This window comes from Heterocephalus glaber, unplaced genomic scaffold, assembly GCF_053883595.1.
Source record: "Heterocephalus glaber isolate CG9 unplaced genomic scaffold, H.glaber_assembly_v1.0 deba00001497, whole genome shotgun sequence".
NCBI classification, from domain to species: domain Eukaryota; kingdom Metazoa; phylum Chordata; class Mammalia; order Rodentia; family Bathyergidae; genus Heterocephalus; species Heterocephalus glaber.
This window is the reverse complement of record NW_028258320.1, coordinates 59,245,727-59,270,116: the sequence shown is the minus strand read 5'-3', so window position 1 is coordinate 59,270,116 and position 24,390 is coordinate 59,245,727. Positions and strand designations below refer to the sequence as shown.

The 24,390-nt window shown below is 44.2% G+C and overlaps 2 protein-coding genes across 8 annotated transcripts in view; one reads left to right on the top strand and one right to left on the bottom strand.

Annotated features, from left to right (window-relative positions):
* Window positions 1-7,813, top strand: part of Edrf1 (erythroid differentiation regulatory factor 1) — a 40,062-nt gene extending 32,249 nt beyond the window's left edge. For 2 of the 6 annotated variants that reach the window (XM_004838748.3, XM_087185162.1), the window contains 2 exons: window positions 1,279-1,430; window positions 6,987-7,813. In XM_004838748.3, the coding sequence (XP_004838805.1) occupies window positions 1,279-1,430; window positions 6,987-7,158 (324 nt within the window). In that variant the 3' untranslated portion in view covers window positions 7,159-7,813. Of the gene's footprint in view, window positions 1-582; window positions 1,431-6,983 lie in introns of all 6 variants that reach the window. The other 4 variants (XM_004838747.3, XM_004838749.3, XR_015440435.1 and 1 more) reach the window with 3 other exon arrangements.
* On the bottom strand, window positions 7,784-23,148 carry Mmp21 (matrix metallopeptidase 21). Of its 2 annotated transcripts, none has more exons than XM_087185168.1 (7): window positions 17,561-23,148; window positions 15,859-16,387; window positions 14,831-14,970; window positions 14,435-14,576; window positions 13,266-13,523; window positions 10,662-10,834; window positions 7,784-10,437 (listed from the first exon to the last, which is right to left on the bottom strand). In XM_087185168.1, exons 1-7 carry the CDS (start codon window positions 17,720-17,722, stop codon window positions 10,138-10,140), a joined length of 1,704 nt encoding a protein of 567 aa, XP_087041294.1. In that variant the 5' UTR covers window positions 17,723-23,148; the 3' UTR covers window positions 7,784-10,137. The 2 variants fall into 2 exon arrangements, with proteins under 2 accessions (XP_087041294.1, XP_087041293.1); XM_087185167.1 differs by having other exon boundaries at window positions 22,758-23,148.
* Between the last annotated feature and the right edge of the window lie 1,242 nt (window positions 23,149-24,390).

Here is a 24,390-nt window from a genome sequence, read left to right as displayed (position 1 = left end):
TCTCTAATGCCTTCATCAGTTTTGTGGGTAATTTATAAAGTAAAGTAATCTATTCAGTTCATAGTTTTGGTGGCTGGAGAGTCCAAACAGCATGCACCATTGTCCGTGTGAAGGCCCCCTGGCTGTCACAACATGGTAAAGCAGAAAAGAAACCTGATGAGCAGAATGGGCCAAGACATGAGCTGGCCTCGCTTTATACCAAGTCGTTCTTGACTGATTGAGCCACAGGATACCTGATCCCCTCATGGGAGATAGCGTTAATCTATTCACTGGGTTGGACTCCTCAGCTGATTCCTCCCATGAGGACCACCTGTTACAGGTTCCTTCACCTCAAAACCACACTGGAGATGATGCCCCCAGCCCAGAAACCCTTAAAGAAGAGAAACTGCAGCAGTTACACTGGCGTTGTAAACACAGTAAACTGCTTTGTTTAATTAGCAAGTATATCTTTTAAATATTTTTTAAGAATATGCTTTAAGGAGACCCAAAGACCATAGTTAGCTAAGGCTCTGGTTACAAGGTTATAAAGTCTCTTTTTTGTTGAAGGAGGGTTGTTTTGTTTTTGTTTTTGTTTTTTTTAAGTCAGAGGCCCTGTGACTTCTTCATAGTTTCCACTGTCCTGTTGGGGAGCAGTTGAATGGTGAGTGGACTGAAGCAGGTTGCATGGAAGGCATTTTTCTTTGTCTGGCCATGCCAGCATTCATGCTGCCTTCTGCTGCTGTTGAAGCTCCCCCTGGCCCCGTCCACCCACCTGCTGCCTTCCCAGTCCTTGGTAGCCAGCTCCTGGTGGACCCACTTCCATGCTGCCCTGCAGTAACCAATGTTGGAAAGTGAGGAGATTGTCATTTGGGATTCATTTCTTTAATGTAAGTGCTTCTTAGGCATGGGGCACTTTTATTATGTTTTAGTCCATCAAAGTGATTTCAGGTATGCTTTGGGTTAGTTTGTTTTGGTTTAAAAAAAAATTTTTTTTGAGCATTAATAGTTTTATTCAACACAACAGAATTAAAGCACAAAAAAAAATAATTGGGGTGAAGAGGAAAACTACATTTTAAAAAGGAAAAAATCTGGCCGGGGATTTAGCTCAGTGGTTTCTCCGCCTGCTGCACAAGCACAAGGACCTGAGTTCAATCCCCGGTACCAAAAAAAAAAAATTAAAAGGAAAAAATCAAGAAGTTACAATAGTGGTGAACTTACAGGCACCTCATAAGGTTTAAAAGTTTATTGGATTAATGGGACTACAGTTTTATCACTTAAGTAACATTCTGTTGTTTTTAGCCTAAGGGTAATGAAACCACTCCAGCTACTGATTCTTCTTCTAGTCTTAACCAAGAAGAAGTGATCAAACTCCTCAGTATATTTGAATCTCGACTCTCATTCCTTCTCCTTCAGTCCATCAAACTGCTATCTTCAACTAAAAAGAAAACAAGGTAAATTACATTGCTATTTGTAGAAACTTCTTTCTTAGCACCTTACCTATAAAGAGAATTTGAATAATCTGTACAAACATTGTAAAGAAAAATAGATTGTATTCTTTCTTGACTTTTATGTGGAAAATGCAGAATTTTAAGTGGTATTCCTTCTTGACTTGTTAAAGTAGGTGAAAATCATCTCCATGGGACCAACTACATATTTAGCTTGTGTGTACAAAGTCTTGCTGGCCAAGGGGTAGATATCCTATTGTTTGAAGACACTAAACACGTCTGGATGTTGTCTTTAATGGAATGTCTGGACCTCAGTTTGGATACTCAGGGCCAAGTGCACCATGAAAGTAGATGAAATAACTTTGAAGTCTCTCTAAAGCCAGGAAATTAATGAGAAAAAAACAAGGAGTGAGCATGCCAGCCAAAATATTCCCAAGTTCCTCTGTCATCTCATGCATTATGCTGTTTTTCCAGATTTCTTTTTTCATTATCAGTTTAATTTGAAATTGCAATAGTAAGTATTAGATCAGGAAAGTAATGTAAGTAATACAACTTTCTTTTTAAAAATGTGAGTGTGGATGGGCCAGGGATTTAGCACAGTGGTGCCACTGCCTGCCTTGAAAGTGCAAGGTCCTGAGTTTGATCCCTGGCACCAAAAAAAAAAGGTGAGTATGGTCTAAACCATATTACAAAATATGGAAAATAGCAAAAGAAAAACAAAAAACACTAATATTTCCATTGTTATCAGTTATCCTATGATCTTAGGGACAGATAGTTTTTATCTTTCTTTTTTTGTTTTTTGTTTTTTGGTTTTTTTTGGTACTGGGGATTGAACTTGGGACCTTGCACTTGTGAGGCAGTCAGGCAGAACCACTGAGCTAAATCCCTGGCCCTTTTATCTTTCTTTTATGTTTTGTTCTTCAAGCTTTGACAAAGCAAGTAAATGTGTATCTGCCACCACAATTATTATATAATACAATTCCATCACTTCCAATATGAGTTCTCTCCTGAAATTTTCCATCTGATCTTGAATAGGATCCACATTTTCCATTAGAGCCTTAAACATGTTAATCCCCTGAGAGGCCGTTGCAGCATGGTCCTGAGTCTGATCCTGTTGAATCTTTCTCTCTTGCCAATGTGCTGTTGTTTCCTTGCCTTTCAGCCATCTCGTAATTATTGAAAACTAGACATCTAATATAGGACAATAGTGACTGAGGAAATAATTGTTTTGGCTGAAAAGCTTTGAGACCTTCCTCCAGCCAGGCCTTCAGTGTGGAGGATTAAGTTCATTTTTGTAGCCTGGAGTTGAGTTGTCATTGAGATTTTTTTGTTGCTGTCATGGTTACCTTTTCCATAAACCACAGGCTTCAGGTTCTTCTAGCAATACAATAGTCTTTCCCCCTCAGCTAAAGTTTTCCTTTCTGAGGTTTCAGTTATTCATGGTCAACTGTGGTCCCTAAATATTGAATAGAAAATTCCAGAAATAAGTTGTATACACTATTCTGAAGACCATGATGAAATCTGCTGTCCCAGCCGGTACATGAATCTTCCCTTTCTGCTCATTAGTCACTTAGAACTCCTCTTGGTTATCAGTTCCACTGCTGCTTGTGTTCAAATAACCCTTATTTTATTTAATAACAGTGCCAGAGTGCAAAAGTAGTGATTTTGACAATTTGCAAATGCTAGAAAAGAAACTGTAAAGTGCTTCATTTGAGTGAAAAAAGAAAGTTCTTGAGTTAGTAAAGAAAGAAAAATTGTATGTTGGGGTTCCAAGATCTATGGCAAGATATGTTGTTTACTGTGCCTAATTTTTTTGTTTGTTTTGTTTTGTTTTTTGAGACAGGATCTCACTATTCGGTTCAGGCTGGCCTTGAACTGTGTACCCAGCCTGGCCTCAAACTCACCGTGATCCTCCTGTCTCAGTCTCCCAAGTGCTAGGATTACAGGTGTACACCACCACACCTATTTTCTTATGCTTAATTTATAAACTAAAGTTTATCATAGTGTAGTACATATAGAGTTCAGTACCATCTATGGTTTCAGGCCTCCACTGGGCTCGTAGAAGGTGCCCCTAAGGCACTATTGTTCCTTGCATTTAAGTCTGCAGAAGGGGGTTCTTAATGTCTGCTCCATCTTCAGCTTGAAATCCTCTTGTGCTGTACCTCTGAAAGGTGCTGTCTTTACACACTGCCAGCCATAGTCCACTAACGCATGGCCTTCAGTGTTGGACAGCCTGTTTAGGAGAGAAGCAAGTTGGCTGGGGCTTATTAGTTATTTTGTGTGTACCTCATTCTGAAGCAGACTAATTCCTCTGACTAATTCTCTGTAGTCTAAGGAGAGCTTTCATTTGGGGGCTCTCTCAGTGTTAGGTACGTTGCCATCTCATTCAGCCCAGTTGCTGATCCTTGCTGTCTGAGTCTTTGCCATCCCAGGTCCCAGGTCCCAGGCTGGGGTACACAGCAGAGCAGTTTGATTTATTCACTGTAGTTTAGCAGCTATTTCCAGCTTCCTGAAGAACCAAAAGGAAAATAGATAGTGCGTGTAGTAACACACAGTTGAAAAAGACCTCAGGGCTTTTCTTGCTTAACAACAGGGATAAATTTTTAATTGGTTTCCACCGGGTGGGAATATAAATATATGATACATAAGAAATACAGTAATGATTTTCACAAATTGATGGTTTACTCTGAGTAAATGGCTGACAAATAATAGTTTTCCTTTTATGTTTTATAATCATAACAGGCCTATGTATGATCTAAGTAATTTTTATTTTAATAGATAGTTTTCTGAGTTCTTTTTCAGGTTATTAATATTCTGTTGAAGAAATCTTAAATCTAAATTTTAATGCATGATGCCTGAAGCCCTATTTAAATAATTTACTTTGATTTTTCAGGCTGATTAAAGGTTGTTAAATGTAATACTGTATTAATACTATAAACATGTTGACAGGTTTCAAAACAGAACCATTGATTACTAAGTCATTGACTTTTTAGGGGGTTTTATTTGGTTTGGTTTGTGGAACTAGGCTTTGAACCCAGGATTTTGCACATGCTAGGAAAGCACTCTTCCACTGAGCTACTAAACAGCTTGTTTTTGTTATTGTTGGTCTTTTGTTTGTTTTGCTTTTTTGGGACAGGGTCTTGCTGAGTTGCCTAAGGCTGGCCTTGGTCTTGAAATCCTGCTTCAGCTTCCTGGGTAGCTAGGATTCCAGGCATGCCCCAGGTTCTCCCATGTTTCACTCACTTACAAAGACAGTATCTGTAATTTTTGTGTAGAGAAAAACATCCTGTGTGCAGATGTAGTTATGTTACCATGAAGTAGTGTACAAAAAGGAAATCAAAATAAGACCATGAAAGGAAACATTAATGTTTAAATTTCATTTTGACTGCTGTTTTTCCCACTCCCAGAGACAAAAAATAAAAATTAATTGGGCATAATAATAGAAGCTCTTAGTTTTCTTAGATTCCTATAGAATTACAATGAAATCTAAGAAAATTAAGATGCATTTAATTTGTTTAGAATTTTTTTTCATTTTCACTTTATGCGGGTACTTCATTGTGTGAGTTGCCTTGACATCATCCTGAAAGAATGCTACTTTGGTTTATTTAACAGATTGTAGAGATTCCTTAATATTTATTGCTTTAGCAGAATGGGGCCTATTAACATTTTGGTAGCACCACGGTTTAAAATAATGAAAAACTAAAAAGTAGAAGTGAACTCTGAGTCTTCAGGAAGCCCTGCACTGCAGTGCAGAGGATAGATCCCTAAGTTTTATGGGTTGTTGCCAGCCAGATATATACATCTAGTATTTAGCTGAATAAAAAGGAAAGTAAATGAAAGTGAGTTAGTTATATATGAAATAATAGAGCCCAATGAATAAGGGTCATACTTCAGTGAAACTGCTCGTGAGAATGAATTGAGAAAGGGCATGATTTGTAGAAATTGGGAACCAAAAATCTAAGGTTCAGAAGAAATCAAAAGGGTTAAAAGTTGTGATCCCAGTAGCCGTTATTATCTTTAGGCATCCGCATGACAATATGTGCTATCATTGTCCGTAGAAAACAATTCATATTTCAGACCCTTTTTCTGGTTAAGTGCTAGTGGCTTGATTACTTTCAGAGTGATTTAAATTTCTATAAGGTTATCAGAAATTCTGGGAATGTTAGCCCCCCATAAAACTAAAAACATAGCCAGTCGTTGGTACAAATTGCAGATAGTAAGTGCATTGTGAATAGTTACTGTCACGTGTTGTGGCAAGTTTTGGGGGGAAGAGAGATTTGCCTGATAAATGAGAATTGAAGGGAGAAATAAGTCTCTAAAGGGGGTGATCAGACTGTGGAGGAGACATGAGTGGAAGGGGAAAAAGGAATTCCTGAAAACTGACTGGCACAGTGCTCTGTAGCGGGCCTGAAGGTCACTTTGGTTAAGGGAGAGAGTTTGCACACTGGAGAGGAAAAAGAGCAGGAAGATAGTGTAGCAAATTAGAAAATGGACTGGGCATGAAATTTGGTACATGCTTAGTGAGAAGAAGGCCCTGGGTTCTAGCTCCACCACTAGCACCAAAAAAAAAAAAAGAGGAAGAGGAAAAAGAAAAGGGAGGGAGGGAAGGAAGGAGACATTGGAAAACATGACATTTTGACCCTGATTCAAATTATGAAGCTCTCTGGGCCTTAACTTTTACCTCTGTAAAATAATAATACTAGTCCTTGCCCTTCCAAGGGTCAGGGTTGTTGGCAGGCTCAGCTATGGTCCTGTACATTGTAAGCCATCCTGGAACTATCAACTGTTCCCCAGTTTTTATTGCATCTAGACACATAAAAAAGATACTAGAATTAAACTGCCATGTGATTACTAGTCTTTACAATATTAACATAAATATAATTAATTGATCTACCATGAGAGGTAAAAAATTTTCAGAACAAACTATAAAAGTAAGCAAAAGGGCGTAGTGTAACATATGCTCCAGCTGAGGGCCTTTCTTGAGCCAGCATTTGAGCTGCTGAGTTTAGAGCGAATGAGGGTTCTGGAGCCCCTGGGCAGAGCTGTGCAGGCAGCTCTGGGTGGCTCAAGCTGGTGCCCTTCCAGCTGCTTTAGATGTGAACTTGTCCACACTGTCCAGGGGTCTCTAGGCTGGGCTTACACACTGGAAGTCCTGTTCCACTTCTCCTCTATTCTGGCCCATGTCCAGTGTCTCTCCTTTGTGGTATTTGTCATCTGATGCTCTGTTTTCTTAATTGTTTGGTGTATGTTATCTCCTGGTGCCTCCACCCCTAGCAGGAAGCAGGAATTTTTTTTTTTTTTTTTTTTTGTCTAGTTCACTACCAAGAGCAGCTCCCTGTGCACAGTAGGCATTCAGGTATTTATAAAAAGCATGAATACTGGTTTTAATTGGTGTATTGACATGTCTAAAAGCAGGTCCAAGAACAGTAGGTATAAGAGGTAGGGATGAGAGGCATTAGTGGAACACCTGCACCTCTGTCTAATGTGACTGTTGACCTGTTACTGTTTGTTTTGGGACCATTTCCACTGTTGCCTTCACTTTTTCTTTCCTCACCCCAGCAGTAACGTTGACGAGGATGTGGTCTTCAAAACCAACAAGCAAATTTACTCCCAGCTTTTGAGAGCAACTGCAAACAAAAGCGCCAGTCTTTTGGAAAGAATCGACCTCATCATCCATCTGCTGGAGCAGCTTGCCCGTGGAGGCAGTGCTGTGAGTGGTGGGGCCATCCAGTGATACGCACGGATCTGTGTCCGTCACCATGCTGTCAGTGCCTTCTGGACATGGGAGCTGCTTTGTCCATTTGGTGCTGCATTTCATTAAATGTGAGGAAATTCCCATTTCAGCAGGTAGAACAGTGGAAACATGCAGTTCTTCCCACGGCAGACAAATTATGGTGGGGTTCTTTGGCTTCTTCATTTAAAGTGCTAAAACCAGAGTCAACCCAAAAGCTTCCACCACTTATTTCTTTGAGAAGGACATGGTACCTCACTAGACTTTCTGTGATGCAATTACAGTCTTAAATATTTCTGAAGTATGTTAAGCTATGATTATTTTGGATGAAATGTTACTTTGGTCTAGGGAACTTTTATCCAAATGATCTAATAGGTTCAAAAGGGTTAAAGAAACTTTCTGTACATCTATAATGTTTTTTTCTAAATTGCACAGAAAAGTGTACCCTTTTAAGATTCGATGCAAGATTTCCTGAAGACCAGCCGTCACGCAGTAGTCTGTATGTAATGCATGTTCTAAAGGGATTTGCTTTTCTTTGACCTTATATATAAACAGTTGATTAAGGATAGATATTACCCCATTTTTTTCATTTTTAACTTGAAACTGTGAATAAGGTAAGAAACCTAGGTATTTTGAATAAAAAACTATTTATTTAAAATATTTTTGTATTTTTCATTCTTCATAGTGAGTTGTGATTTGAACTCGGTACAATTAATAAATGTTACAAAGCTCATAACATTAAGAATAAGACGCTGCTGTCCACTAAATGAACTTGGCCTACTACTTGTGCTGCTTTGTGGACCGTGTTCAGTTGCATACATACACACTATTTTTTCCAAAACCTAGTGTACAAGGCTGTATTTGTCTTTCATAATTAATATCCTCATTCTCAACAAAGACAGTGTAACATGTAAAGTACAGACTCTCATGTTGGGATGACTGCACAGAGTGCTGTGCACTGACCTCATTGTGGGCAGCCTGCTGGCCTGGGCCTGATGTCAGAAAGAGATGCCACTGACCCCCGAGGGGCCTCTGGTGTCATCCTACAGGTCCTCCACATTGACCAGTGCCTCCCGCACCAGCCACTCCTCAGTGAGGGAATCCAAACTATACTACAAGATTGTCTAGAATAAGTGGATTTTAAACTGCTATCTTTTACTTAGAGGTTTTCAAGTGTCTTCATGGAAAATGAATTAGCACTTGTCACAGTGTGGCAGAATTCTCTTGCCATTTGTCCAATTCCTGGTTTATTTGTTTTGCACTGTCCTTGGGACAGATGTGCATCTGTTGACAAAAATTAATCATTGAGCATTTAAAGTTTTGTCTAAATTATAAAGCATTTGTACCAAATCAGCAGTGTATCATTTCAGGACCACTGTGTGTTTCCCCTTGCAGCAAGTGCACACATGGGATAGGACTGTCTTTCCTCTGCTAGTTAAACTTGGGCACTTCCCTTGCTTATGTTGTATTTTCGGTTAATGAATTCAAAAAGGATATTCCTATACAGACAGAAGTGTTCTAGGGTTCAGGATATTAAGAGTTATTTATCTTGTCTCCTAGCCCTTCTTAGCAGAATAGCCTTTCAGGGGAGAATTGTTTTTAAGCAAGAAAATAGAAATTCTATCTTCCCTTGTCAAAGCAATAACATGAAAATTTTGACGGGGAAAAATAATTTTTAAATGTGTTTGTAACTTGCTGATTTTAATTTAACACTTTAGGCAGTACCTGTATTTTACCTGTTTCTTTTGAAGAAATGTAGGACCTGGCCTGATCACTGATGATACAGTATTCTTCAGTTAATTACATTGCACAAATTTTGTTCACATTGTACATATGGCATCAGGGTTTTGGTTTTGTATTAAGAATTAATAGTTATTTTATGTAAAAGTTAAAGGGACATAATGCCTATCCTAGATATAATTGACATAGGAAAAATAAAAGTATCCAATAGCTTCCAGAGCCCTATGTCAGTGGTCTGGCCTTCAGAACATAGGTGAACTGTCAGGGTAAGTTTACTGCTTTGCAGAGAGAGGAGAGCACAAGTGAATCACAGTCAGAGAAGCTTTTCTGTTCAGAACCAGTTAGGGTACAGGCCTGTGTGTGCAAAACAGAGTGCATCTGGCTGCCAAGTGGGAAGTGGGAGGTGGGCCCAGGGGCCACCACCTTGTTTGACAAGTGAACTTCAGCTTCTTCAACTGGAAATGCTGACATACATGTGAAAACTTTTTGTACCCTGTCAATTATTAGAAAAATGTCAGTATGACTGGGACCTTGTACTTAATTCCAGTTCTCTGTGACCTTTCCCATTGAACCCCTTAGTTTTAAGTACAGTAAGGCCATTTCCATGGCCTTAGGGGTGGCATCTTTCACTGATGGTTTGACCCGTGGCTCTGGCTGCCTCAGTGCTGGGACATAGCTACAGAGCTCCAGTCAGAGGCAAGCAGAGAGGGATTCCTCTGGTGCTTGCATTGTTGCTTTTGGTTTTTCTTTTTTATTTACCTCTTCTAAAAAATTTTATAAAGTTATTTGGTGATTTCTTTTTTTTCTTGAGCAATTGATTGTCAAACCATGCATTTTTAAAGTTCAAGCAGTGTTGTTTTCACTAAATTTTAACTGGGGGAGCCATAATTGCTTCAGCTACTAAAAATCTGGTTTTTTCCTTTGTAAAAAGTTAGATTTTTTCACACAGAAGAGGAATCCTATGACTATCTCAGTTTTTTGTTTGTTTCTTTATTTTGTTTTTGCTGTTTTAATGCAGTACTGAGGTTTGAACCTAGGGCCTTCATACTGAGCTACATCTGTAGATCTTTTTTATTTATTTATTTTTTTTAATTTTTATTTATTTAGGTACTGAGGATTAAACTCAGGACCTTGTGCTTTCGAGGCAGGCACAGGGCCACTGAGCTAAATCCCTGACCCTATTTTTTTATTTTGAGTCAGAGTCTTGTTAAGTCACTCAAGCTGGGCTCCAACTGCCTCTCATTACATGTTCAGTGTAGAGATGTGGACATCACAAAGATCAAACCACTTCTCTGAAATATGCTTTTTTGGAAATAAGCCATTAGAAGGAAGCCGGGAATTTTGTTGTTTGTCCTTTTCACTAACTACTTTCCAGTATGCATTGCCTTTGAAAAAGAAAATGGAGTTGTGTGCGTAGGAGTAGTAAGCTGAATCTATATTTCTGAAGGGATGGTTTTGTGGGGTTATTGCTGGGAAGACTTCAGTGAGCTTCATTGGATAAGAATTAAGTACTTGATTTCTGTTGATATCAAATGCAAATACCTGCAAAACAAATTAAACAGTAAGACTGGCTTTTCTGAAGATCATTGATTTTTAGGTTAACTTGTAGTTAGTTAATTAAATCTGACTTTAGACTTAAAGCTTTAAATAATTTTCCACCTAATTATTTCCCACTACTGTATAGATCTGAAGTAATGAGAACAGATTTCAACTGAGAACTCCGTCATCAGACAAATCTCAGCACTCACAGAAGCAATGCTACTTACAAAGGACTCCTTAAAGAAGTAAATTAACTGCTTCTTTCGGTCATAAAAGGCAGTGTCCAGGGGACTGGGGATGCCAGGAAACCCTTCTGAAATCAGTCTGGGGTAGCTTCTTCCTTGTTCATCTTCTAAGAGGGCCTGATCCTTGTCACCGTCATATCTCCAGTATTGGCTTCCTGAGAGCCAATCAAAAATGTTAACATGGTTTATTAATATCGAATTAGAAGAAACATGGCAAAGAGAACAATTCCAAAATAGGTCTCAGCCAATCCTGCATGATATTCTGCCTGTTTCCAGGAGAAAACAGTCTTCCTCATCTGAGTGAAGCTTCACTCAGTGATTTTTCTGTCTTGAGAGACTTAGCAAGGTGACCCCAGTGGCTCATTTTTCTTACAGATCACTGCTGCAGTTAGAATGCTGGTTCCCTTTCACAGTGAACCCCAGCCATGGACACCTTCCCATTAGCTCTCATCAAAACCAGAACAAAAGTAGCATGGTGTTCTTCACTTGAGTTCTTTAATCTTTTCCCTCTTTTATGGTCTAAAGATCTTCCTTTTACATGTTAGTTGCTCATGGGTTGGCCCGAATCATCTCCCTGCTCTTAATTGATATAAGCCCTCTTTCAAAAAAAGAAATCCTGAGGCTAATTACTGGATTATACCTTTCCGTAGTGTTTTAGAATCTGGTGGCTCCACCTCCACCCCCATTTTGCAAATGACATGAGTAAAGGGGGTCCAGGTGGTTCATCCAATCCAGACAGCCTGAGCTGGGTGGAGCTGCAAAACAGGACTCCCACCTTCCACCCGGGGAGATTCTGCCCACAGTCTTGGGAAATAAAATCCTGTCCTTTGCCCCATTTTGTTGCAAAGTCCAAATGCTATTTTCATGCTCCTGCCTTTACTTATTTCTAATCCTAAATATTTGGTATGTTTCCAACACAGTACAATAAACCCGCTGAGCTAGGTACTCATGTGTCCATAATTCACAGAAAACTTCAAGCAGTTACACCCCTTATTTCCCAAATAATATATTTGGAAAAGTTTACCATTGAGAACAATGCAACATGTCCCAATAGAGATGCAATTTACTCAAAGTGGAATTTTAAAAAAAGTATTCACAACAAATTAAGATGTTTTTAAAGCTCCAAGAACAAAATGTAGCTGTATTGTGCAGTCCCCCCATGATGGCCCACTTCTATAATGATTCAGTGTTGCCAACAGAAATTCTAGTCTAGAACTCCTTAAAATCACTGAAAGATGTGCTCCTAACTCTGAAAAAGACTGCAACTATAAACACTTGCCACAAGGCAATTGTTTAATGTAACCAAACTAGAATAATTCTTCCTTTGTGTGCTATAAAGGAAAATTAAGACCAAATTTACACACTGGATCCTGACGGTAAAATTTGCATAGAAAGTCCTTTAATTTTTGCTCTTGCCTTGTTAACTCTGTGCAATTTAAAGCAGTATGCTTTGTATTACTAGGATTCAAGTTAGACAGGGTACATAACTTTTGTCTGGGTGGAAGGGTAAAGGAAAAGCAGAAGCCGCATATCATGTTTGGGATCAGACTGCATTTGCAGAACAGGTTGCCTACATGAGTTGAGTGGGGAGGTGCTTGCCTGGGTGGCCTGTGAATAAGGAGGAGCAGTGCCAAGACAGCCCCAACCTGCCCTGCTTCAGCCACCTCTACCCCCAACCCTGCCAACTCTCAGCAAAACACTGATCTTTCCAGTTCAGTAATTGCTGGCTGCTTGCTGGATGAAGACCATCTCTGGCCCTGGGATTTGAGACTTTCAAGGTCAGGCCAACCCAGTCTTCCCAACCAAGTCTCCTGAGTGCTACACACACACACATACACACCTCAACAGCTGTGCCATTCCCAGCTTCTGCTGCTTGACCCTGTCCAATCACACCCACCCACAGCCTCACACCATCCTGAGTGCCCTTTTATGGGTGTTCTAGAGCCCACCCATCCCCAGGTCTAGGTCAAGCCCTGACTCCTGGTGCTACCAACATCAGATTCCCGGTGGCAGTGGTCCCCTCCCCTACTCAGCCCACCTCTTGAAGACATATTTCTATTTGTAGTCTTCCAAGATATGTTGTTTTCCTCCAGAACTACATAAAACTTCTATAGAGCCCTTTCTGTGATTCTTTGGCACCACCTCAAGTGCCTAGCAAAGTTTGTCCACTCACTCATTCATTCATTCATTCATTCATCCAATAACTTAGATGGCTCCTGAAAAAGAGCAGGGGATCAGGCCATGGTGGTGCACACCTGTAATCCCAGTTGCTCAGGAGGTTGAAGCAAGAGGATCACAAGTTTGAGGCCAGCCTGGGATACTTAGAAAGACTTTTTCTCAAAACAAAAAATTAGAAGGGCAGGGTGGGGATGCTGGAGATGTAACTAAGCACTGTGTTCAATCCCCAGTATTGGTGGAAAAAAAATCGGGGGATATGCCCCAACTCCTGTGTTCACAGGGTGTACATCCTGATGGAACAGACTGAAACCAGAGCATACAATGGATTCTTTGGTAGGGGCTTGAAACATTTATCCTGAACGCATTTGTTTAATAAGAAAAATAGAGCCACTCATGAAGAATCTTTACCTTTAAAAAAATAACGCTCATCTCGTCTCCGTGTCCAGATGTGGACGAACGCATCTATATTTTCCGCTGGGATTCCATGCCAGCCTGTGAGGATTTGGATAGGATCCCCATATCGTGTCCTGTTGTTTCTATTTTCGTAAAGCCAGTACCAGCTGTTTCGAAAGAAATACGTGCTAAATCTCACCATCATTTCACCATATTGATTTCTTTCTTTGCGAATCCAGTCAAATGCAATATCAAAGGATCCCTTGCATGAACCTGAGAAGAAAAGTAAATGCCAACCTCTTGTCATGTGGTGCAAAAACTAACTTCCATGTGTAACTGAACAGAGATAGATTGCAAGGTTGGAATTTTCAATTGAAACACTTTAAAGCCAGACACCGTTCCAGGTTGCCAGGGGGCCGAGGAGAAGTGGGCAGGACGCAGGTTGCCGCAACAGTCCTGACTCACATGAGTTGGATGCTATTTGGATGCAAGTTGTATGAGCACCAGAAATGTAGCTAGAAGAGGTCCTACTCTGACTTCATTAGAGGAAAGAAGTTTGGTACTGGATACACACAAGACTAAGATTTCCACCAGTGGGGAAAATCCTGTCCTGGCTTTCGTTGTTTCCAAAGGCACTGATTGCCAAGAACAGGAACAGGAGTAGAACAGAAATGGTGTGGTCTCTGTGAAACACCTTTCAGTGGAAAAAAGGAGACTATTTTCCTGAGCTTTGGGCATCTGTGCTACATCACTGATCATTTTTATCAAATAATTAACCACTAGTACTTCGGCTAAAACAATTAAATAGAGCTGAAAACTGCCCAGGTGAAGCTAAGCTGCTCTTTGCCTTGGCATTGCAGCAAACTTCTTCCAGTGGTTTCCAGTTCACTATCTTTTGTGAGACGCCGCAGTATGCCTACCCAAAGCCTGTGGCACATGGGAGAGAGGGCTGGAGGGACCACTTTGTAGGGTGTGCTTTGCCCGCTACCTGGGTTGTAGTTTGGGCAAGGCCACTTTTAGCTAAGACGATTGCATATGGAGCTAGAGGGCAGCTACTTGGGATTGCACACATTTGTGCTCCTTGGGGAGCAGCCTCCCAGTGAGCATGGAGTTGGGTCTTGCTGTGTTTGGGCATTCTGAGTGTCTTCTGGGAGCTTGGGGGACTTGTCCAAGAACTACCTTACCATACAGCTTTTGAATTGCTTTTCTGTCTGACCAGTCCAACTCGAATGCAGGCTCGTGGGGAGTATAGTTTGGATGCATTATGGATCCCGTCCTGTAGATGTGAGGCAAGCCGAGGACATGGCCAATTTCGTGGACAGCCACCTAGGAAGGGTAGATACAAATCATAGGCACAGGACCAACCTGAATCTTTCAGCACCACATGACAGATCCCAAAATCACAAAGGCAGGCCTGTGACTTGCACAGAGCTGTTCTTAATTCATAAGACGGACAGGGCAAGAACTCGGGAGCCATCACCAGAGACCCACCAGCCTTCTCAAGAGGACATGAACATATCACAGATAAGCCTATGGCCCCTGCCCTTTGCACCCTCAGTAGAGCAGCTGGAGCCACTTACTTTGAGAAGGCTGATGCCTGTGTCACTGGTGGGAGGTGTAAAGTGCTCATCGTCATCGAAGTGAATATCACCCAGGCGCCAGGCATGAGCGAACTCCTGTCCACTCCCGTCAAACACTCGAGTACAGCCCAGGTGCCGCCCTGGCGAGGGGAGAGGATGGTCCCAGTGAACAAAGGATGTGCCTGCTGCAGATTCCCTACCTAACCAGGTACAGACTTCAACAGTGCCCAGCCTCCAGCAGCAGGGACAGGTGGGACAACTCCCGGAATAACTCCTCCCTGGGAGGTTGTCTGCAAGCAGTGTGATTATAAAGACTAGAGAAACAGAGCTGGGTACCAAGTGCCCGGGAGTGGAGGTGTGAGAGAGAGAGGGGTGATGTCAGAAGGTGATACCTCGAGGACAGAGCATTCAAGCTGGGTCCTGACAGCTGGGAAGGTCATGAAAGAAGGGAGGTTGCTGTCCCTTACATTCATACAGTTTTTCAACAAATCAAGCTGGAACATTAATCCAACGAAACGAACCCAGTGAGGTGGTTGTGAACACCCCTAGTTCACAGATAGGGCTGCAGAGAAGTTAGGACATTTGTCCAAGGCTCCTGACTCTGGTTTATGACTCAGTATATCTGCGGCTTCTCCATGGGGTGAGCAAGCTCCAACAGCTAGCCTGGACCTACTGGGCCTGCCTGTTCCCAGGGGAGGAGGAAGACTGGTCTTGTGTCCTCTGTGCCTGCCCTGGGGTCTCTGAAGAGCCACAAGCTCATCCCTCGCCTGTGAGTTCTTGGCTGGCAACACTAACAGAGGGGCTTAAATCTATACCCTCACCCCCACCCTGTCAAATGTCACCTCAGAATGACCCCAGCAGGTAAGATTTATAACCACCCTTCTGCAAGTGACTGAGGCAACTAAGATGGGGTGGACCCAGGTCATTTAGAGGTGGCATGGAGGCAGGGGGTTTCAGCAGAGGAAGGCTGGAGGTGCTAGCCTGCAGAGTGGGCAGGAAGGGTTGTCCTGAGCTGGTATCCATCTTACCTCTTCCAAAACCCAGTTTTATGTTCACCATAGCCCCAGGGGCAGTGAGGTCCTCCCGGAAGTTCAGAGGTATCACCTCGCTCCACATCCTGAAGGCCAGTTTGAAAATGTACCTCTGCTCATCCACAGAGAGCTGGCTGCTGTAGGCCTCACCCACCAGCCGCCAGGTCAGAGTCTTTCTGGAGAAGGCCCTGGTGGCTCCACTGTGTGAAGAGTCCTCCTGCTGCCTGTCCAGCTTGGGCAGCAGCATTTGCAGGAAGCGCTTTGGTCGGGCCCTGGGCTGTAGACCTAGAGGGGTCGACAGAGTGGTCTGGGATGGCAGCTGTGTGTCAGGGACACCACAGCGTGGCTTGTTCATGGCCACTAGTGTGGCTGTGTCCAGCTTCCCACTGACAGGCAAGGCATTTGCCTTCTGGAACCTGCGCATGGCATCTGCCAGGGAGATGCTTGCTGGGGCCTCTGTTGTCCTCTCGAGGTTAGGACTCCGTGCTGAAGACACTGCTGACCAGCCATATCTGGATAAGAATCTCTACAGGAGACAAATAATGCCTAAATCCATGAGGTGCCTCGAAGCGAGGCCTTCCCCTGCCCCTAAGCTGGCCCTGCCAGGAGACTATGCAGCTGAGACAAGAGACAGAGACAGAGGGAGAGAGAGTGAGTGAAAAGTATGGCAGGAGGTGAGGACTTCCACCTGTGAGTGGGACAGGCTGGGCTGGTTGGAGTGACGCCATTGGCACCGTGGTGCCTGAGAAGGGGCGAAATTGGAGATGTCCTGGTGGGTGTAGGGCTGGGAGGAGAGGCCAGGTTGGAGGCAGAAGCGCGCTGAGACCCCAGAAGGGGGAGGGGGAGCACAGAAAGGCCTGGCCAGGAGCTGGGAGTTAGAACCAGTCCTGGGAGTGGGGGGGGTCTGAGGACTGGGGAGCTTCTTCCTAGCACTTGGGGTTGAGAGACAAGTAGAGGCAAGTCCACAGCATGCCACCCTGGGCCGCCAAGCAGCCAGGGCAGCCTGGCCCTGTGCCTCCAGGGCAGCTGGATCTACGGGTTAAAGTTGGAAATCCTGACCTTCTTCTTGGAGCATATAGGGGCCACTAAGATTACAAGTCCAGGGTGGGTTTGAGGGCTCCTCCAGTCTACTCCCTCCAGTCTACCTTGGCCAGGATGGTCCCTTTCTCTGTATCTACAGAGACTGGCAGATGGGCAGCCAATAATGCCATCGGAACAGTACCTTAGCCTCCGACCACACCACTAGCATTTAGAAAGGCCCTTGACATTTAAGGACATGCACTAATCACTAACTGGAGGCTGACCCTAGGGGTTGTCCATTAATAAGTCTGGGATGTAGCTTAGGGACAGAGCACTTGTCTAGCACATGCGTGGCCCTCCGTTCCATCCCAAGTTCTGCGAAAAACAAATAACACAAGAAGATAAGCATGGAGCTGTCATTAGTCCTACCAGGACCACGGAGAGCCCTTTTCCCATGAGGCCTGCCTGACTCCCGCCAGCCTGCTGGACCCTTCTCTGCCTCTGGACAGCCCAGTTCTTATGCCCATGCCCTGACCTGCTCATGTGTGTGTGCGTGTGGTGTGTGTGTGTATGTGTGTGTGTGTGTGTGTATGGGGGTGATGGTGCACTTGGGCTCTACCTGAGCAGCCTGGAGGTCAGCGTGTGTGTGTATGGGGGTGATGGTGCACTTGGGCTCTACCTGAGCAGCCTGGAGGTCAGCGATGGGCCTGGCCTGATGCAGTGGAGACAGCTCCAGGTCCGAGCGGTCCCGGCTATGGAAGAGAGCCTCAGGATTTGCGAGCTGGGGAGCGGTCAGCCAGCAGAGCAGCAGAGTCGGATGCAAGACAGAGGCAGCGAGCATGACCCGGCCTGGACTCTAGCCTTCCTGCCTTGCTTGTCCCCGTTTTCCCCTCTTTAAAGAGCAGGGCTCGGGAACCTTTTATAAGCAATCAAGCATTTCTCACCCAGCCCTGAAGTGTGTGAAGTGTGCCCACTACAAGGCTGCTTGGCAGGCCCTGTGTGAGCTGCCTTTGAAGACCCCAGGGCCACCTTTCTTGTCAGTATGAGATCTCCTCTTCCCTCAGCCTTTTGAGTTTGCCACATCCTTGGGGAATTACAACCCAAGGTTGCAAACACGTGCGGATTGCATTTCCATGGTGATGTGCATGTCGGTGAGTTTGCAGCCTAAATGAGCTGAGAGATTGTGGTACATTCCCATCTATTAGGAGAGGCACAAAACCGTCCTACCAACCATTATGTTCAGAACCGGACCTGCAATTTTGAAACCATGACCATTACTGTGCTTGGAGCTTGGGTCAAGTTCTTTTTTCCAAGTGGGCTGGGGTGTGGAGATAGTTAGTTTGTATCTGAGACTTTCTTTTCATTGTTTTTTCTTTCCCTTATTTAAAAAAATCTGGGCCAGGGATTTAGCTCAGTGGCACTACGCCTGCCTCCCAAGTGCAAGGTCCTGAGTTTGATCACTGGTACCAGAAAAAAAAAGTCTAATCAGTATAGAAAGTATTAAATTTTTAAAAACACTCAGAATAAGGGGTAATCCTGTGCTTCAGGCAGTACTGTTTTGATGGCCATTCTTACAGCTATAGATGTGTGTGTGTGTCTGTGTGTGTGTGTGTGATGTCACGGATACTCCTCTATGGTCCTGAGTATAGGTTTTTTATCATCCTACTTAATGCCTTTATGGAGACCCAAAAGTTTCTGGGATGGGGATTTTTATGAGTATAAACTAGTTCTACAGCACCCTCCTGCCCACATCTGCTTACCCTATTTCCCCTCACAGAGGAGCTTCTGGTCTTTCTGGGACCCTGAGACAGGTCCTTACCTTAAGTGGGCTTCCCTTCAAGCAGACAAAAACTGGTGGTCTCCAGTGTGGGGTCGGACAGGGCTACCACAGAGACACGTGGACAGAGTGGCTGTGCCCCTGCAGGCTTGAGCTCTAGACCTCCCTCCAATTCTCTACAATTTCTCTCTTCCCTCACTCCTGACCAGATGCACAGTGTCCTGTAGGAAGTAGCCAGGGTCACCGAATCACCCCATGGAAGGCCACCCTCAAATGTCTGATCATGTTGAGCCTGAGATTTAGGGTTGGCTAGCAGCCCGATAACCTGGGCTAATAGAAAATCCCTGAGGTTCTGGCCTGTTCCCAGAAGGATCCTGAGCAGGATCTGATACTGTAGGTTCACAAATTCCAGACTTCCACACTGACGGCCAGAGAGATCTGCCCACCCCAGTCACAGTTTGCCCTTTCTTCCCCTGGCCAGTGGAAGTGCACAGGTTAGGAGAAATACATCTGGACATATCTAACATGTAGGTCATTTTATAGAATATAAAAATGTTTTCTTGCCTTTACAAAAATGGGTGGTGGGGGACATAACAATGATCCCATCTCGACCTCCACCTCCTCCCAAGAAGTGCCCACTCTTGTGAGCCCCATGGCAGGTGCTGTATCGCTTGCCTCATTCTCAGTGCTGAAGTCTCCCCATGACTCAGTTGCCCTGTGCACACAGGGTCCTTTCAAATCTCTGTCCTTCCATCTTCCTGGCTGACTTGGATGTCCTGGACATGACCAGGGTCCTGCTTTGGCCTTGCTGCTGCTGACATCCTCTCACTGGGAATCTGACCTCCACTCCACAAGGTCAAACTCTGATGTGGCCTTGCCTTGTGGAACTGGAACCCCTGGCTGCTGCACCTCAAAGCCACAAGTGCAGATGGCCCCTGTGACAATGCCACCGCCTTGTCCCTACTGCACAGTGCCTTGGCCCCCAGTGAACCAACAGCCCACATGGCCTTCTGCCTCATCCTGCCACTAGAGGGGGCCTTCAACTTGATCCCCATTCAAAGTAGGTTCCTCGCTGGGGATTTAGCTCAGTGTTTCCGCTGCCTGCTTCTTTAAGCACAAGGACCCAAGTTTGATCCCCGGTACAAAAAAAAAACCAGTAGGTTCCTCGACTCTTGTCAAGAAAAGTGTTTCAGGACCTGTCTGTGAGGGGCACAGGTAGATTTATTAAGCAGAATCAAACAAGCACACACTCAGGAGTGCAGGGATGAAGCACATTATGGTCTGAAGCTAGGGATATTTGCATGGTCATGATGGATCATCTGGGGTGTGAATTCCTAGTGTCTGTCAAGCTGCCCATTGCAGGTAGATTAAAATGCAAACTGCACGTGCTTGGAGATTAGAGATATGCTACCCACTAACAGTGCTATTGCCTTCAGTGTGGATGCCTGTGGAATCTGTGAACCTACAGTATTGGGAAAACCAGGCCCAGTGTAATACTTAATACTTCAGCACTTGAGAGTGATACGCCTGGAAGAAAGGAAAAAAGCAAAACAAAACAGGTCTAAGAATGAAGAAGACGTTTAACCTTGAACTTGGTGTTTTGAAGCTGTGGTTTTGTAAAAGTACAATTTTAAAATTGCAATTTCCTTGTCTCCTTTCTACCTATCTTGTTTTGTTTTGTTTTTTTGGTACCAGGGATCGAACTCGGGTCCTTCCGCTTGCAAGGCAGGCGGCAGAACCACTGAGCTAAATCCCCGGCCCTTTCTACCTATCTTTATGTCTTCTATCCTGCTTAGGTCCTTCCTATCAGCTTCCTGTGTCTGACTTAGATCCCATCGAAGCCACCTTCAGTGGCCCCTTGTCGGGAGCCTGAGGAGTAGGGATAGGGCAGAAGACGGGGCAGAGGCTCGCCAGGGTTCCAGCTCCACTGAAGGGATTTCTGCCCAGTGTGTCCAGGGAGAGGAAAGAGGATGAAGGTCCTGTAGGTGCTGTGACTTTGCAGACAAGAGCCTGGAATTTCATGTCAAAGGTCTGAAAAGAGCAAGGATGTGGCTATGTGGGGCCTTGCTTTAGTTACTCACTCATTCACTAAGTACTACAGTGCTGGGGACAAGAAATACAGAACTAAATGTGAGACACAGTCCCTGGCCTCATGCAGTTTGTATCCTACTTGAGAGAGACAGACAACAAAGTGAAATTAAAAATTGAGAGAGTGACAGGTGCTATGACTATACCAAAACCGAATAAAGAGTGGTTGCCATGGGGAGGGTGCGACATTAGGAAGGGGGAAGAAGGCATCTTGGGAAGATGAAATCTGAGCAATCAGAAAGACAAGAGGGATCTGTGTGTGGTCTGGCCTGAGGGGTTGCATTTTGGACAAAAGGGAAGTGCAGGGGCTCTGTGGCAGGAACCGGCTGAGCAGTTCTGCCACCCAGGTGAAGGGAGACAGTGTAGCTGGAGGTGAGCGATGGAGAGGGAGCTGGGAGGGGAGGAGGGAAGAGAAAGCTGAGGCTGGAGGACAGGGAAGAACGGTACTTCAGAGAAAGAGTGTGGATTTATTCTAGATTTCCATGGAACTTTGCAGCGGAGAGTGATAGGACTAGCTGGTGTGTAGACATCTGGGCGTTCTTCGAGGTCTGAGGTGGTCTCGGTGGGGCTTCCTACTCTGGGGCACCCTCCACCTTCTGTGTTGTTCTGACTGCTCCGGGTCCCAGGACAATGGGCTTCCTGGGGAGGGCACCGTCCTAGACTAAGTCCCAGGGGATCCATTCCTGATTGGGCCCTAGAGCCAGGGCTTGTCCCCACTCCGATGTGGCAGTGGCCCCCACTGTGACCTGAGACAGCAGTGCTCCCCAGGAGCTGGAAAATCCACAACGTGTGTTCGGACTGGTAGAAAAGAGGGAGCCAGGCAGCTCTGGCTGTTCTGCTTGTTGGGCCAAGACTGGGCTTCTGAAAGTGAGATCTTACAGTTTGCACCACAGCCATCCCAGGGGGATAAGATGACCCCTCCCAGACGCTGTTATGGTTTCAGTGCTTGTGTCCCTCCAAAGCTCATCCAGACACCTCATGGTGATGCCAGTAATAAGAGGTGGGGCCTCTAGCAGACGACGAGGATGACTGATGCCCTTTAAGGAGGCTTCAGAGAGTGTCCATCCCCTTGCCCTTCTGTCCTTTCTACATGTAAGGACACAGCGTTCAAGGCCATCTTGGAAGAAGAAGTCAGGCCTTTATCAGACACTGAACCTACTGGCGCCTAGAACTGTGACAACATAAATTTCTATTATTTATAAATTACCCACTGTAAGGTATTTTGTCACAGCTGCACAAATAGACCAGGACAGAGATCACAGGCCTGAGAAACTCATTACTGTTTTGTACCCTAAACAAGTTATTTTCTAAACCATACTGTGCAGTTGGCCCCATGCTGATGCAAAGACTGGACCTGGGGAGTGTGTTCCTGCCTTCAACCCGAAGCCCTGGGGAGCCCCATGTGCCTATGGCCCGAGAGGGCCCCACTAAATGAGGATGGATTCTGGTGCTTCCGTGTGACCAGTCCCTTAACTAACTAACTCTCTGGTGAGAAAGGATTTAAAATGTCACAAGAAGGAAGTCACAAACTTTTGGGAGGGGCGATGACATGAAGCATGAGAGAGCAGTTACCTAGGGCAAGTCATGTTACTGCAGACTGTCTGATGCCATAAAGATTACAAATAACCCAGTAAATCCCAAAACCCAGTAAAAACCTCTTTGGGCATAGCACAATTCTTACCTAGAATGTATGACCTTATGACCAATTATCCGCTGGTGCTATTCTCATCAACCAACCAACATCCAGTGCCAGACTTATGGACCAATCAATGTCCATTGCCATTTGCATCAACCAATCAACATCCAGGGCCATTCTTACTGACCAATTTCCCTGTAACAACAGCTTTGCTGTGGCTTTCTTTTTTTCAATCTATAAAAACCTTGACCCTCTGCTGCCATTTCAGGAGCACTTATTCTGGGCAACTAGAATTTGTGTTTTCTCCCTAGGAGGCCACCTGCATTTTGGCTCAGATGAACTCTTTGTTCTCACACTCATTGTGCCTCAACTTACCCTTTAGGCTGACACCTGCAGTTCTGAGTCAGTGCTGCTCCAACCTGGCTCCACCTCACTTCACACTATGTGTGTCATTGATTCTTCCAGGTCCAATCTTTCTTGTCTGTAAACGGAGGCTCTAGGACCTAACTGATAGGGTTATTTTTGGCTACCAAAGAAATGCTGAAGAGAGATGTTTAGTCATTCTTAGTTCAGGGCACTGTGGCCCCCCCTCCCCACCCCATATTGGGGATTGAATCCAAGGCCTTTGCACCGAGGTACATCCCAACCCTTTTAAAATTATTTTTTATTTTGGGATGGGATCTTGCTAAGTCTCTAAGTTAGCCAGGCTGGGCTTGAATTTCAGATCCTTCTGCCTCAGCCTCCTAGAGTGCCAGTATTACAGGTGAGCTTTACTATGCCAAACTGTCTATTTTCCAAGCAATAAAATGCTTACCAGTAGGCCTGGGATTTAGCTCAGTGGTTTCTCCACCTGCTGCGCAAGCACAGGACCCGAATTCGATCCCTGGTACCAAAAAAAAAATAAAATAAATAAAAAATAAAAAATAAATAAGTGCTTACCAGTAAGGCTGTTAGAACAAGCAAATACTTTTCTGCAGCTTTTGAAGATTTTCTCAATATTTATTGAAAATAAGAATTATTTTACTGCTGCTAAAGACATCAATGTCTTTTTATCTTTTTGTTGTTTCAATTGCTTTTAAAATATTTCACATATTCACAAGTTATAAATCTATAGATAATATGAAAATACAGTTTAAATTGCAACAGTGATTTTTAAAAATTCAGCAGTGAGTGTATGAGGAATTTAAAGTACCCAAAGAGTTTCCTTTACTTTTTTTCCATTACTGGGGATGGAATCCAAAGATACTCTATCACTGAGCTACACTCCCAACCTCCAGGGTATCTGGGATTACAGCCATGCACTGCTGCACCCAGTTCAAAGATTTTCTTAAAGTAGCATTTTAATCAAATCTTGTCTTGTTTAAGCCACTTTTGCTACAAGATTTTTCTGTTACAATTAAATGTAATCCTAGATGATAAGTGATAGGTAGACTGAACATCAAGGTAAACTTTTTCAGAATTTGATTAAAACAAAGCCTTAAGAAAATGTTCAGTAAAATGATTCCTGCTGGCTTATTCTCTGAAATGCTCGATATAGCACATTGTTTTTGTCACCATACATTCACAGGGAAATTGCATTAACATTTGATGTAGACTTGGTGTGGAGCCGTTTTTTTGTTTTGTTTTGTTTTTGGTACCGGGGATCCAACTCGGGTACTTGCGCTTGCGCAGCAGGCGGCGAAACCACTGAGCTAAATCCCCGGCCCAGTGGAGCCGTTATTGAACTCATGAAGTGAGTCACTGCCTGTGACCCGCTAGTTACAGCGTATGAGACTGAGGACAGTGCCGAGAGTGTACCCATAAACGAGCGCTGTGGGTACCAGGTCCACAGGAGACAATGTCCCCTCTTACTGTGGCCGCACCTGGCCCTGCAGGCCCTGTAGCCTTCTGTTTTGGTTTACAGGTGCCTCCAGAATCCTTTCTGCCCTCCGTCCCTGCACGAATTTCCTCTCCCACTCTGCTCAGCAGAGGAGCTGGCTGGGGAGGGCACGCGGAAGTGATGTGAAGA